Here is a 14084-nt window from a genome sequence, read left to right on the forward strand (position 1 = left end):
CGGGGTGAAAACCTACTCTATCTCCGGATGGACTGGCGACGGCGAAGATTGCTCCCTTCTTGAAGGTGTCGTCGTGGCTATCATTGCCCTCGTGTTGCTCCAGGGGAAACTCTGATCCTCGGATCGAGCGGTGGCGGTGATGTGGTGTCGTATCCTTCCTGAAGGCGCCGCCTTGGAGCCCACGGTTCGTCATATGCGGCTTCACTTCTTCGCGTTGTTCACGGATGAAGCCCCCGGCGACTCTTTTAGTGCTAGGGTGTGTGTTGCTGCGCTCAGCGCCCATGTATCCTGCCTTGGGTGTGTGTGTGCGTTTGTGGTGGGTGAGTGCGGTTGTACGGGGCACTGTTGGTCTATGCTTTATATATATAAAGCAGGCGAAAGCCCTTTTCGGCAAAGAAAGCAGCAGAGAAGACCGTGTTTTTGGACCTTCAGGTGAAGCGAGAATCATAACATTTTGATATCAAATTATTGTTCATTGATTGTTTGATCAAGTTGTTGACACATGTTTGATGTATGATAATTTTGCGATTTGAAGTATGTGTCTGAATCAAGTATCATCCACTTATTCTTTGATTTTATCGGTTTTTGCTAAATCTCATGTGTGATTTTTGTTGTTGTTGTCTCACTAACTTTCTGCTTTGCACAAGGCCGAAGACGAGGATGACATGAGGAGAGCTGGCCACGGTGAGGCCGTGTCGTGTACGAGTGGGAGCGAGTCCGAGACTTAACCAATGATGATGCATGGGGGTGTGGGTGGGGGAGGGGGACATCGGAGTTGTTCATTGAGGATGGTCGGGGCGGAAACTGACATGGTGGTCGGGGGAGGTTGAGGGGAGGGAAGGGAGGTGATAGCCGCCGGTTGAGGGGATGGAGGCAGGCAATTAGGCTTGGGTAGGGCATGATTGAAGAAGAGTAACCGTCATGGGAAAGGAAGGAGAAGATGAATAGGTGGTAGCGTGTTCCTAACCGTAAAATATTGATTTGATGGCCGTAAATATAAGTGACTGACGTGAAGAGTATTGTCAAGTACCTGATGTATGAGTTTCCTCTCCATTTATTTTCAATCATTTACACGTAGCAACGCACGGCATTCTACTAGTATATATATGCACATTGTGTTTCATCCAGGGTGCAGAAAAAGTTATTCTTCATCCGAGGTAATATTACGATCATTTCATAAACAAATTATGTTTCAAATATAAATAGTTACAGTCATATTGATTCATTGTGTAAAATTTGGCATAAAAAAGTCAGAATACCAGAAAAAATACAATGTACATTTTACACAATGTTTTTACATTTGTAATTTACGTAATATAAAATATTTTTTTACGATAATTACATATTTTCTTATGTTCTCTTTTTACGTCTAAAATAAGATAAAATTTACGAAACGTAAAATTACGATGCATTAATGTTAAAGTAGAGGGGTGAAGAATAACTATTCCTCACCCAGTGTGGCGAATAGCGCGGATCAATAAGTGCCCAACGTGCCATGTTTTCGTCTGTGATCCCAAACCTGCTTTCTACCGTTGAATTCCATGGACAAATCTTACCAGAAGGAGTTGAGCCACGTCATGTTTTTCTCTCGTTCGGTAAAAGTAGATCTCACCCCGAACGCTACCCCACCGCTCTTCTTATCCACCTTTCTTCACCGCTCGCTCTGGGACACAGAGACTGACCTCGTGCCAGCGACAAGGCTCATCCCCGACCAGATCCCGCCACCGTCGCGGCAGCAGGGGTCAAGGACGAGGAGGAGGGGGGATCCACGGAGTCCCTGCTCGCGGGTGAGCGGCGTCACGAGGGGGTGTGGAGGGGGGAGGGGGAGAGCCTGCCGGCGATGTGATTCTTTTCTTCGGCTGGAGGCGGCGTCCGTCGGCCTCACGCCGGCAGTAGTTTTGGGATTTTGCGGCGGCTCCGAGGTCATCAGGGATACGACGCCGCGACTGGTGGTGGTGGACGCGCGACGTGGAGCTGCCGCCCATGGCGATCCTCGCGCGCCGTCCCGTGCTCCACGTCCAGCACGACCATGTGTTCGCGCGCGCCACCTGCTTCCCGTCTTCGTGTGTTGCCGGCGGTGGAACACGACGGCGGCCTTCGTCTCCTTCGGAGTGGCAGCAGCATGACGAGCAGCACACGCGGCGTGGCGCTCTGACGCAGAGTTTGGCATGCGCGGACGCGCTGCCGCGGTTGGCATGCGCGTACGGTGCAGAAGTTCGAGCTAGCTTTCTCCGTTGTGAGCGACTTGCATTTTTCTATCTGGTACGAGCTGATTGTTCCTCATCCTTGATTCTAATTCAGTTCACCTTTGCTATGTGATAATACTGTAGCGAGGAGATTCTGAACCCGTTGGTGGTACTGAGGCTCTCCGGGATCGTCATGGGTGAGCCGGACCCCCATGGCGACCACGGCCAACGAGTCTGGATGCATTGGTCATGGTGTTCCTAGCCCTGGCAAGCAAATCAGTTGGTGTGTCGCATTTTCACTAGTAGTACCATTTTGTTCTCATGCTCTGATTTGCTACTAGATAACTTTGCGTTTTTATTGCCTGATATGTTCTGATTTGGAGGCACTGATGGCAACTTAACATTTGTTGTACATGGAAATTTTGCTACGATTTTTCGGAGGACAAAAAACATGACAAAGTTATAGACGTTTAAAAACATGGCAAATTGCCATGGCAATTTAAGATGTCAAAAACATTTGTTCAAAACTTGCCATGGCAAAAAAGATTGATCCTTTGAAATTTGTTTTGCCATGGGGATTAACTTAGATGTTTTCTCCATTTTAAAAAAATCTATCTGTGTAGAGAGAACATTTTTCACCACATTTTTTAGATGTGTTTTTGTCATGGCAAATTCACTAGATGTTCCATGGCAAATTTCCTTTTTTCAAGACGATGCAGACTTTTCTTTTACCATGGCAATTTTTAAATTGATTTTCCATGGCATATTCACTAGATGTTCATGGCAAATTCAATTTAATGCCTATGGTAAGTTTCTCTTTTCAGGACGATGTCAATATTTTTTTACCATTGCAATTTTTAAAGTGATTTTGCCATGGCAACACTAGAGATCCCACGGCAAATTCAATTTAATGCCCATGGCAAGTTTCTTTTTTCAAGATGATGTCAATTCTTTTTTACCATGGCTATTTTGAAACTGATTTTGCCATGGCAAATTCACTAGATGTCCCACGGCAAATTCTGTTTAATGCCCATGGCAAGATTCTTTTTTTCAAAACGATTATAATTTTAACTACGGAATCTAATTGCTGCATATGTTCATGTATGATTTTTTTGGTATTATATTAGATGGCCAATTATTTCTGTACACTGCATGGAAAAATAATTACTGTATATGGTCTTTTGTTAATTTTCTATTTTTGTACACATAGTACGTTTTAGGCATTTTCATGTTTGTTATAATTTTTTTGTAAACAAAGATCTTTTTTGTTCCTGGCAACTTTTGCTTTCTTAAAGACAGATGGCAATTTCTGGTTTGCATCACTGAGATTTTTTAGTTCTCAATTTTCTCCTTCTAATGGAATTTTTTTCATAACATGGAACATCTGGGTTCCTTTTCACAATTCAAAACATGTTTTTGTTTATTCACAGTACAAACTGGGCGATACCGGGCTATTTTCTTTCTATTTTTTAGTCACAAGGCCGACCTGTACGGGGGCTATGTTGGGTTGTTCACGCTGGCTTGGCGGGGGGAGGGCGCTCGGGCTGGGGCTCCTCTCATCCCGAACGAATTTGTTTGATCGATGCCCACCCTGGCACCGAACGATTCGTTCGGGCTGGGGTGTCTGCACGCCGAATGTACGCGCCTTATCGGGGTCCTATCTATACTACTCCCTCCTTTCCGGTTTATAAGATGAGGTAATAGCACCCCAGGTACCCTAACTTGCACACAATGTGATGATTTAGTCCCAAAGTTGCAAAACTAGACCAAACCATACCCCAACTTGCATCCAATGTGATGTTTTAGTCCCAGGCCAATCAGAGCTCGCCAATTGGCTGCCAAGTGGCTGGGCCGGTCAGCGCTGGCAGTTTTGCACAAAACCCCCTGCCGTTTCCAATTATGTTGTCTCCGCCGACTTCGTCGTCTTCGTCGTCTCCGGGGCGGCCAACTTCGTCGTCTCCGGCGGGCCGCAACCGGCGATCTCGACCACTCCGACAAGGAGTCCCGTCCCCATGACACCTTCGGCTTCCTCCGATGCAGCTTCGGCTCCACCGTCGAGGCTTCCCCATCGCTGCTCTGTGCCTCGCCTACGTCTGCCGGCGCCGGCCCGAAGGCCGCTCCGACGAGGTGCCCCCCGGCACCCTCCGATGCTGCTTCGGTGCCGCCACGATGCCTCCCCCTTGCAGCCCTATGCCCTCGCCTACTGCAGCACCCTGCCGCCGTCATTTGAAGCAAGCCCCGTCAGCCTCCAAGACAGCAAGGAAGGTGCTCAGTAAAATGCTTCTAAGCGCAAAACTCATCCAGTGTCTACTTATTTGCTCATTGATTTAGTTCGGAAAGACTAATTGTGTACAAATAATTATCCAACCAAATACTACCATTCAACTTGACTCATTTTGTTTTCAAACTAAGACTCAACTTGACCCGTTCGAGCATTTTTTAACAGGGTTATGTCAGCTTGGAGATTGGTCACCACCATAGCATATGAACCTACAGTATCTGACCTCACCATTCAGAGTTAGGCGTGATCTAAATGGCACTGTTAATAGCTCGAGGGAAGCAATTTCATTGGCTGTGATTTAGGTTCGGAACTTTCCTAGCGAGTGGGTAGATTCTACAACAATTGTTTCTTCGCATTACTGTTTCGTTTTCTTAAATGTGCCTATACCTCATAAATTTTTTCCCGTAGATCATCAGTCAGAAGCCAAAACGAGAATGCTGACCAGGCTTATGAAAATTGTTCCATTATAATTATATAGAGGGAAGCGAACATTATGGTTTTTGCTGGGAAAATGAAGTTTCTGAAAAGTACAGGAAAAGGTTCAGCTGTCACATTGAGAATGTTTACATGGCTTGTGAAAGTTGCTTTATTGTTTAGAAGGAAGAAAACATTATGGCTTTTGGAGCAATTAGGAAAATTTCAAAAAATATTATACTAAAAAATTGTTCAAGAGTTAGTCTTTCGTAGGCGTTGTCGAAATGAGTGTGGTGTTGTAAGTTCGTGTGTTCATCTATGTTTTTTTATTCAGAGTTCAGAGATAGACTTTTTCCCCCTCGGTATCAAGTTTCCAGCGCTATTGGCGCCCACGCCTAGCATTTACCAGTGGCGGGAGGCTTTCCTCATGGTATCTGGCTTGATCTCAACAATCAGAGCTCTTGTTCCCTTCTTACTATTCAGTGCTTATCTAAGATTATGACATGTGTCCATCTAATATTTGCTGTCATCTGTTGTACATCCCTTGAATGGAGCCGCATTGACTGTCTAAGTTATGTATTGTCATGTTTTCAAAATTGTACTATAATGCTTATGGTTGCAAATGCATTTGTAGCTGTACATGTAGATTCTTTGGCTTCACGCACAGGTTTTGTATAATGAATTAACTGTATTGATGATATATATCTTGAAGGAAGGGCCCTTCCCCTGATTTATTATGACGCTGAAACCATTTTGTACATTAGCGTTGCATGCTGTCAGGACTAGGCATGCCTCCCCAGCAAAAAGAAAGAACCAATGGCAGAGGGCGGAGCTCCGGTGACCCGCACGCTTTGCTCTGCTATGAAGAACAGAACGGGTTGATAATTGAAAACAGCAGGGGGTTTTCTGCAAAACTGTGTGCGCTGACCGGTCCAGCCAATTGGCGAGTTGTGATTGGTCTGGGATTAAATCATCACATGAGGTGCAAGTTGGGGTATGGTTTGGTCAAGTTTTACAACTTTGGGACTAAATCATCACATTGGATGCAAGTTAGGGTACCTGGGGTGCTATTACCTCTTATAAGACTAGCCACAATGGGAGTAACTTCGGTAGTAACATTGAGTCCAACTCAGTAAATTTGCTTATGTGGCACTGAGTTAATGAGGAAAGATGTTGTAGTAGTAACTTAGCTAGTTATTGTAACATCACATGTCCCAATGCAATATGAGTCTATAACCTAATAAATGAAGTTTTGCATGTTACTATACTTATGTTACTACCCATTATTGAGGTAGTAACATAGTCTAGGGATATGTGTATGTTACTCTCCATTGTGGCTAGTCTAAGGCTCAATTCAAAAATCTCACCAACCAAGTAGATGGTGAGTGGTGGAATACCTTTTGGAGTTTGCAAAAGCACCCAAATTAATGCTTTTGCTTTTCTCAAAAAAGTATGTTTACTAATACATTAATTGTAATGCATGCATGCATAAATTACATGCATTGATTAATTTTCTCTTAATACTTGCATGCAATAATTTAATGCACTTTGGAATCTAAACATGTGATGGGAAACAACCAAATTGAGCCTTATAAAATGGAAAAACTAAAATTTCGAGATAAACCCTATAAACCGAAAAGAAGGGAGTACTAATAAATAAGGAAGGGAGGGATTGTCGCCCGCTAAGAAAAGAAACAAATAATCGATCAATGGGTGGCGTACGATCGAGGTACCACGGGATGGAAACAATCGATTGGAAAGGAGGATGCGATTACGCTCGCCCCTTTCATCCATCCAAATTGATTCTCTCCTTCATTACATTGCAGGGAGAGGGAGACGCAGTTTCTGGCGGGCAATGCACGGCATCTGGCGCCAAAACGCTTCTCTCGTTCCCACCACAACTTTTGGAGGCAAATTTTACCTGTCTATATATATACACGATGATCGATCCAACACCTTCAGCTCCACAACACAACCACACACCTGTGTCACATGGCGACGACGAGGAGCTGCTTGGTATGAACATCGCTGACATGACCTCGCTTGACGACCTTGACTTCTCCAACAACAGCCCCGGCAATAAGAAGACATGTGCTGTACGTACCTTCTTTTTCTTTCCTATAACTCGATCATTGATTACACATATAGTAGTCGCCAACCTGTGCATTCACACGGGCTAGTTATTCTTTAAATTTTTAGCACTATATAATATTTTAGTAAATATTTTTCTTGCATATTCCGTTCCAATGTAATAGTCGGTTCCTAAGTAGTTTTAAAAAAAGGGCCAACAATAAGCCATTGCCAACAATGTCGAAAAAGAGAGGCTCATGTGGTCGTCTCCAGACAAAGCCATTTTGTGTACCAAAAAATAATTTCTGTTAATTCTTGAAATAACGCAAATTTAGCATGTCTATATACACCATCGAATTATCATTTGTGCAAACAAAATAATTTCAAGTCCATGTATATAGACAAATGCGTATTTGTCCGTCTACTAACTTGATAAACCTTGTACCAAAATTATCCAAGCATGCCTCGCTTTGAAAGATGGCCTACACTACAAATGATTCCACAACCAAGATTTTTTATTATTTGATGTAATTTTGTTCGCATTAAATGTTTATCGTCCAAAAATGAAATCTGAAATAAATCTGATATACATAAAATTGATAGCGTTTGTAGTGTACACATGTCATATCTTCATAGTCATCCCATCCATGTAGAGAAAGGCGTGAGTTATATAATTAGAGGATACCCTCTTTTATCACACTATCTCAAAGATATAACATGATACAACATGATTTTTTTTCCTTCAAGATATATCCCATTACATGAGAATGAAAATATATGTGTGTAAGTCCATATTTCTGATTAAAGAAAAAGTAAAAACAGAGTGACCTTGTGCTGCTGATGTGTGTCTTTTAAAGTAAGCACATGTATATAGGCAACATAGATATCAAATACAACAACAATTTATGATGATCGAATCAACCTCTACATTTTCTTAGTGTTACTGGACCGAATTTTAATTACATGGCATCACTTACCTAAGAAATAAATTGTACAAAAATAACCTAACATATGTTTTTAGTTATTTAGTACATCCATTTTAACAAAGAAACGAAAACTCAGCAAGTAGCAGAAATATGAGAAAAACTACAAAGGTTAACTTGAGCATCATTTTTTGATCTCCCTTGTTGGTTATTGCTTCAGATAAATACTGCAAGATACCACCTTCTTTACCTCCTGAATGCACATCGGAAAGTTCCAAGTCTTCAAACAACTCTGAATTTTTTTTTCCATCAGAACAAAGCATATTAAATTGGCGAGCCTAAAATTTAAAGAATAGATAAAAGTAAAAAAACTATGTTCTGATGCTCCAAACCATGTAATGCTCCAAAACGACTTATCCACGTTCGTAGGACTCTTGATGCTTCAAACCATGTAATGCTCCAAAATGACTTATCCATGTAATGCTCCAAAACGACTTATCCAAAGAATAGATACAAGGTTACAGCTTTAGATTTGTTGATTGATTTTTCTGTTAGGTAACATAGTGGGGCCACACGATATACGGTTTGTGTGCTGCTTCAAGAGTACGTACGAGCATAGGACTCTTGATAGCAACGCATTGGATTCACAGCGGTGCAAAATTACAACAGAGGATTATCTACATCGTAATTATTTGGTCCTGCCAAACCAATAGCTCATATTTTGTAATTAACGTGGAAATAGTCTCTCATTAGTATAGGTAGGTATAGGTATATATACATATCATATATATATATATATATATATATATATATATATATATATATATATCCACCAAGGCACTGAGAATACACATCGCACATTAAGAATTTTATTTGATTCGGTTTCTCTTTCTTTTTTACAAAAAGGTGGACAATACCTCCTCTCAAGATGCTGCTGTCGACGTCGACAATTACTCCACCATATCCAACGGCTTTGCCTTCTTAGACCACAACGGGCACAGATGCGAAGTATTAGTTTTTTCTTTTCATATAACTACATATGTTGGTTACATGTATGTTTGAGGAATCATGAGAATTAATTAGAATCGTTTGATTTGTTTTTTTTTAAGAATGCAGACGACGTTGTTGTTATCTCCTCCTCCGGCGATGAGGAGTCAGCTGCTGACAACGGCGCCACGAACTCCAACAGTGGCAAGTCGTTTGTCTCCACGGACTCAAATTCAGTAAGCAAGAAGAAGCGGAAGCCAAGGGCCGAGTACAACTACTGGCACTCCAGCGACGAGCACTGGATAATTGAAGCCGATGGGATGCTCCGAAGGAAGAAGAAATACAAAGGCGGGGACGTACCGGTGCCGGTGCCATACAGAAGTTAAAAAAGGGCCCGTCACCCATCATCTACCGTGGTGAACTTAGTGTGTCCCTTGTTCGTGGGAAACGGAGACATTTGATGGATAAGTTTCGCCGGGCGGTAAAGATGGGCGACAAGTACAAACCACTCAACATGCGCGATAAAGACCTCTACAACTGTTCCATTGTGGCGTGGCCACATATCATTGAAAAAGAAGCTAGTACCATACACGATCATGAATAATATAGATATAGTTTATACTAGGAAAAAGGCCCGTGTGTTGCAACAGGATTTTTTTCCTACATCATCCTAATAAAAGAGATAGAGGCTCATTCATGGTCAATGTAATGTGTGTTTCGAGACGGATGCCTGATATTAAACAACGTTTAATAACATAAAAGAGAGGTCATTGCTAATAATTTTAAATATGAAACTTAACCTTTTTTGGATTTCCGTGTGTTTTTAGGAGTAAGAAATGTATGAAAATAGGTATATCCAAGATAAAAGGACCATCGTTAAAAAAATGCTCGGAAATTATGAAAACAAATATATTTATATGTGGTTAGAAAAAACAAATGATTGTGATGGATACTTGCATAGTTACTATAAATGGATGGATGTATGACACATTAATTTGTTTATCAATTATCACATAAGGTGTTTATGGGTTGTAAACTTTTTTGCATGTACCAAACTTAAAATATATTACTACAATATCTATCATTCTTAAGAAGTTATTCCCCACTTCTCCCTATTCTCTCATCATGCAACCCATCCACATCATCAAGTAGGTTCCATGTGTAAAACAACCACATCATCTAAGCGTTGATGCAGTATAGCTCAGCAGTGTACAACCGTCAGATCAAAAGTTCACAAAATTACTGAGTGTTGCCACCGCTAAGTTAAAGATACCGGTTCATTCTTTCGGCCGTTCCGCTCACTGCCTGCCTCCTCGTGTCGATCGATCCCCTCGACTAGATTTGTTTTGGTTGGGCTGTACGCCTCGGCTTCTCACCAAATCCGTTTGGACACTAAAAAGCCCATTGAAAGCCCATAGGTCATCATCGTTGTGTTCCCTTTCTTCTGGTCCACACATATGATCCATGTCAACGAAGCGACCAACCGACGTCAAGAAAAAACGAAGCGACCGACCGCTTCCTCTTCTGCCTTCCGTAACTGGCGAATCAATCAAGCGATTTCCTCCACCGTTATTAATGAGGATGCATATCTCTCGATCCCCTGGCCCGTCTCTCTACGTCGCTCACGCTCCCGACTGCCCGGCGGCGCACCCCGCCTTCCCTCTCACCTCCTTCCGCCGCCCTCATGCGCCGTGCAATGGCCATGGGTTGATGATTGCCGAGGATTTACCACGGGTCCGTCTCACCTCCGACCGCGCTAGGCTTCTCTGGATCTGTTATTCCCTTCCCAGTACCGATTCTTTGGTGCCCCAAAATGGCGGTCGTGCTTCTGATTTGGCTTTGGTTCTCCTCTCCTCTCCTGTTTGTTCTAGGCCAAGCTAGCTCCGGCGCTGCTGGGAGGCCTGTTTCGGCCGGCTCAAACGATCAGATGCTGTGTACAAAAAAGGTGCACATCGTTGTCCTTTTCGTCTCCTACATAGTCAAGATACTTCTCCTTCTCCACACAATAGAAACGAATCAATATGGTAGTTTGGGTCTGTATGACGACGCAAGCGAGCAATCAGCTTCACTCATCACCTCCATGCCCAAATAATGGACTTCAGGGAGATTCTCTTGCACTACCTGAACTAACTGTGTTACTTGGTTGTAGGTTTTTGACTGCCATGAAGGTTCTGATGCAGAATCCTATACATGAAAAAACATGCAACGAGGTTGTTCTTTAAGGATTTAGAGTTCCCATATGCCGTACATGATGTTTTTCTTCTGCTGCAAAGCTTTCTTAAGTGCAGATCTTGCTCTTGCAAATTATGGATTGTCAAGCAGTTCTATGTAGGAAACACATAGCTATGGAGATGTGTCGAGATCACAGGTCAAAATATGAAGTAGAGCTTGATGCTAACATAAGGATATATCCTTTTTTATTACGCAATGTTTGATTGGTAATATATATCTTTGTTTTTCTCATGCCTTTCCACCAATTACTAACATGTAAAGGCACGATGCCTACCAAGACGTAATTCTGTTTTCTTCACAAATAAGCTAAGCTTTTCCAATTTATTGCCTTTTGTTGCCAGTTATTCTACTTTATATTGCATGAGGTGTCATTCTTTTGTTCTCTGAATCTGGAACTCTGAATTTCTGACAGCATGCAAGTTTCCAGTTTACTCCATTAAACAGGTTAGTGTATATACTTTCTCTTCCCAACAGGTTATTATATTAGAGCTGCACCTTCAAACCATTTATTGGTATGCCTTCGCAAAGTTTATGATAGATCTAGCGGTATGAGAATTCAATATATGCATATCTTAAATATGTTACAATTTTACTTGCTTTTTCTTTGTGACGCACAGATAATAACATGCTTATTAATTGATTTGTGGTGTGGCAGCAAGTTATTTCATGTAGTACATATTTGTGCTTCCCTTTTCTCTGTTCTTCTTTTGACAAATTGTTGTTAATTGTTGTAACATATATTTATTTTGCATTTATATACCTTTGCTTGCTGCATAATGCCCATTTGGAGATGGTATATAAAATGACTATTGCATCCATCTATTTTGTTTTCCTTCATCTATGGGATTTTGTTTTCTGTATTTGATTCATGCATTCGCGAAATGTGGTATTCCTTAGGTGTTTTTTCTTACACTTATTTACTCTTAGAATTTTTTTGCAGCAGAGATTAGTACATACATTGTTGTTGCTTATCCAAGAAATGGTTCAAGAAGGTGAGACTGACCTTCAATTTTCAGTGATTTGTTTCCTACAAATGCTATGGTTTAATGTTCACATCTTATAATTTCTTGATCTGCTATTGGTTTCATAACTGAATTTAAGATTGGTTTCTATCCATGCGGAGAGAATACTTCGCAAGTAATTTAGGTATAATTAACATCGTGGCCACATAGTGATAATGTACAATGTGGCAATGTAAACCATCCATCATTTTTTTGTGAGACCCCATAACCAAGGTGAAAAGAAAAATCCGCTGATTCGGGAATATAGTATATATGACTGGTTATAAACTCCATTCCACATTTTCTGTCATGTAGTTGCAGCTTAAAGTTGGTAATTTGTTGGTATGCAATTTGAAATGAATTATGGTGGTTATTTATATTGATTCCATGTTTCTAACTAAACATATGTCCCTTGCAGTTAACTTTTATAGATAACTAATAACTTTCACATTCAGGATAGTCCTTAATATGTGGAGTGCCAAGTATTTAAGACAACTAAATTTAATCAAAATATATTGCAACTGATTCCCGCAGAACGCGCGGGATATCATCTAGTATTGTAAATGTATAGTTGACTCTGAACCAATATCATAACACCAATAATTATAATATTCTCATATATAAGTATTAACTGAGGAAATTTGGAGGGACATGTAGTTGTGTGAACATGCATCAACAGGATTATATATGTCTTGATTAACACTCACAATGCGTGTAAAATAGAAGGGACATCTAAGTACACGGCCTGAAAGTTTACGAGCATATGATATCTCACCCTGACCTTGTATTCTTTAGGAGGACTATATGTTCTCGCCAGCGCTGTAGCGGAAGGCGTTGCCGCCGACCTCCCACACCCACATGGCAGTGCCCGTTAATGAGAAGTTTCCTGCGTGGTGCCTTGTCTCTATTAAGCACCTTAGCATAAAATGCAAAGATTTCGAATTAGAAAATATGGCATCGAGAGCAGCATGGCTTGGGGCTGCCATGATTGCTGAAAGTGTAGAGAGCAGCGGCATTGCAACTTTCAAGGCAGCAGCAGGCAGCGGGTGGAGCCGCCACGCGAGGGCACGCGCATGGGTGCTTCCGCGGCTCCTCCACATATCCACCTTTGCCGTGCCGGCCGCGGTTGCCACTATATCATACCATGGCCGCCAGCGCCATTTGCACCACCACAGCGTGCGGTGCACCGGGGCAGATCTGCCTACACGAACACAACATGTGGAATTGCCGGCCGTCCCCCATCCCCTCCCACAGGAATTTCTCAGCCGAAACTCCAGCAACTTCACCCAACATGACGGGTGACCTCCATGGCCGTGGCAATAAATGGAGGGTACACGGCGGAGCTCTTGAGAACTCTTCCTTTTCCTCATTTTCACGTCTGATCACATCAGATCTAGTCTCTTTATTTTCATCTGAGGCGTCCCGCACATTTTACGTGGTTCTCTTTCCCACAGGCCCTCCGAGGCGTGTTCCCCTCGAGCCACGTCTTTTCCCTTCTTTATTTTATCGCTTTTCTCTCCCTCGTTAATTCCTTCCATTGATTCTTAACACGGCTTGTTGATTTTAGATTGCACACGTATATCTTTCCCTAATAATAAAGCACGGGTTGAGTCTGTCGGGTTCACCGTCACAATACGCTTTCTTCTCATGTCATAATACGCTTTTACAATTTGTATAGACAAAATCATAATATAAACAAGGTGGTACTAATTGAACCGGTACGAAAGAAAAAAATGCAGCCACACTCTGCCTCACGGCGCTCGCCCCGCCCAACCCACCCCCAACCACGCCCCACGCGCCGCCGGCAGACTCCTGCCTCCCAATCCCATCTCCTCCCCACCCGGGGCTTTATTCGCCGTTCACAGCTCCCATCCACCGACTGGCCGTGACCTCGCTGGAGCCAGAGGATGGGAGGGTGCGGCGCTGGCATCCGCCTCACAGAGATCGAGCGGACCGATCTGCGCGCCGGTGACCTCGCGGGAGGCAGAGG

General features: G+C 42.5%; 1 protein-coding gene across 2 annotated transcripts; it reads left to right on the forward strand.

Moving 5' to 3' along the window:
• Positions 1–1631: 1631 nt before the first annotated feature.
• On the forward strand, positions 1632–9565 carry LOC119322540. 2 transcript variants are annotated; one of them, XM_037596027.1, is made up of 4 exons: positions 1632–2262; positions 6708–6977; positions 8781–8882; positions 8984–9565. In XM_037596027.1, exons 1-4 carry the CDS (start codon positions 1984–1986, stop codon positions 9245–9247), a joined length of 915 nt encoding a protein of 304 aa, XP_037451924.1. In that variant the 5' UTR covers positions 1632–1983; the 3' UTR covers positions 9248–9565. The 2 variants fall into 2 exon arrangements, with proteins under 2 accessions (XP_037451924.1, XP_037451931.1); XM_037596034.1 differs by lacking the exon at positions 8781–8882.
• The last annotated feature ends 4519 nt before the right edge of the window (positions 9566–14084 follow it).

This window comes from Triticum dicoccoides, chromosome 1B (assembly GCF_002162155.2).
Source record: "Triticum dicoccoides isolate Atlit2015 ecotype Zavitan chromosome 1B, WEW_v2.0, whole genome shotgun sequence".
In the NCBI taxonomy this organism is placed as follows: domain Eukaryota; kingdom Viridiplantae; phylum Streptophyta; class Magnoliopsida; order Poales; family Poaceae; genus Triticum; species Triticum dicoccoides.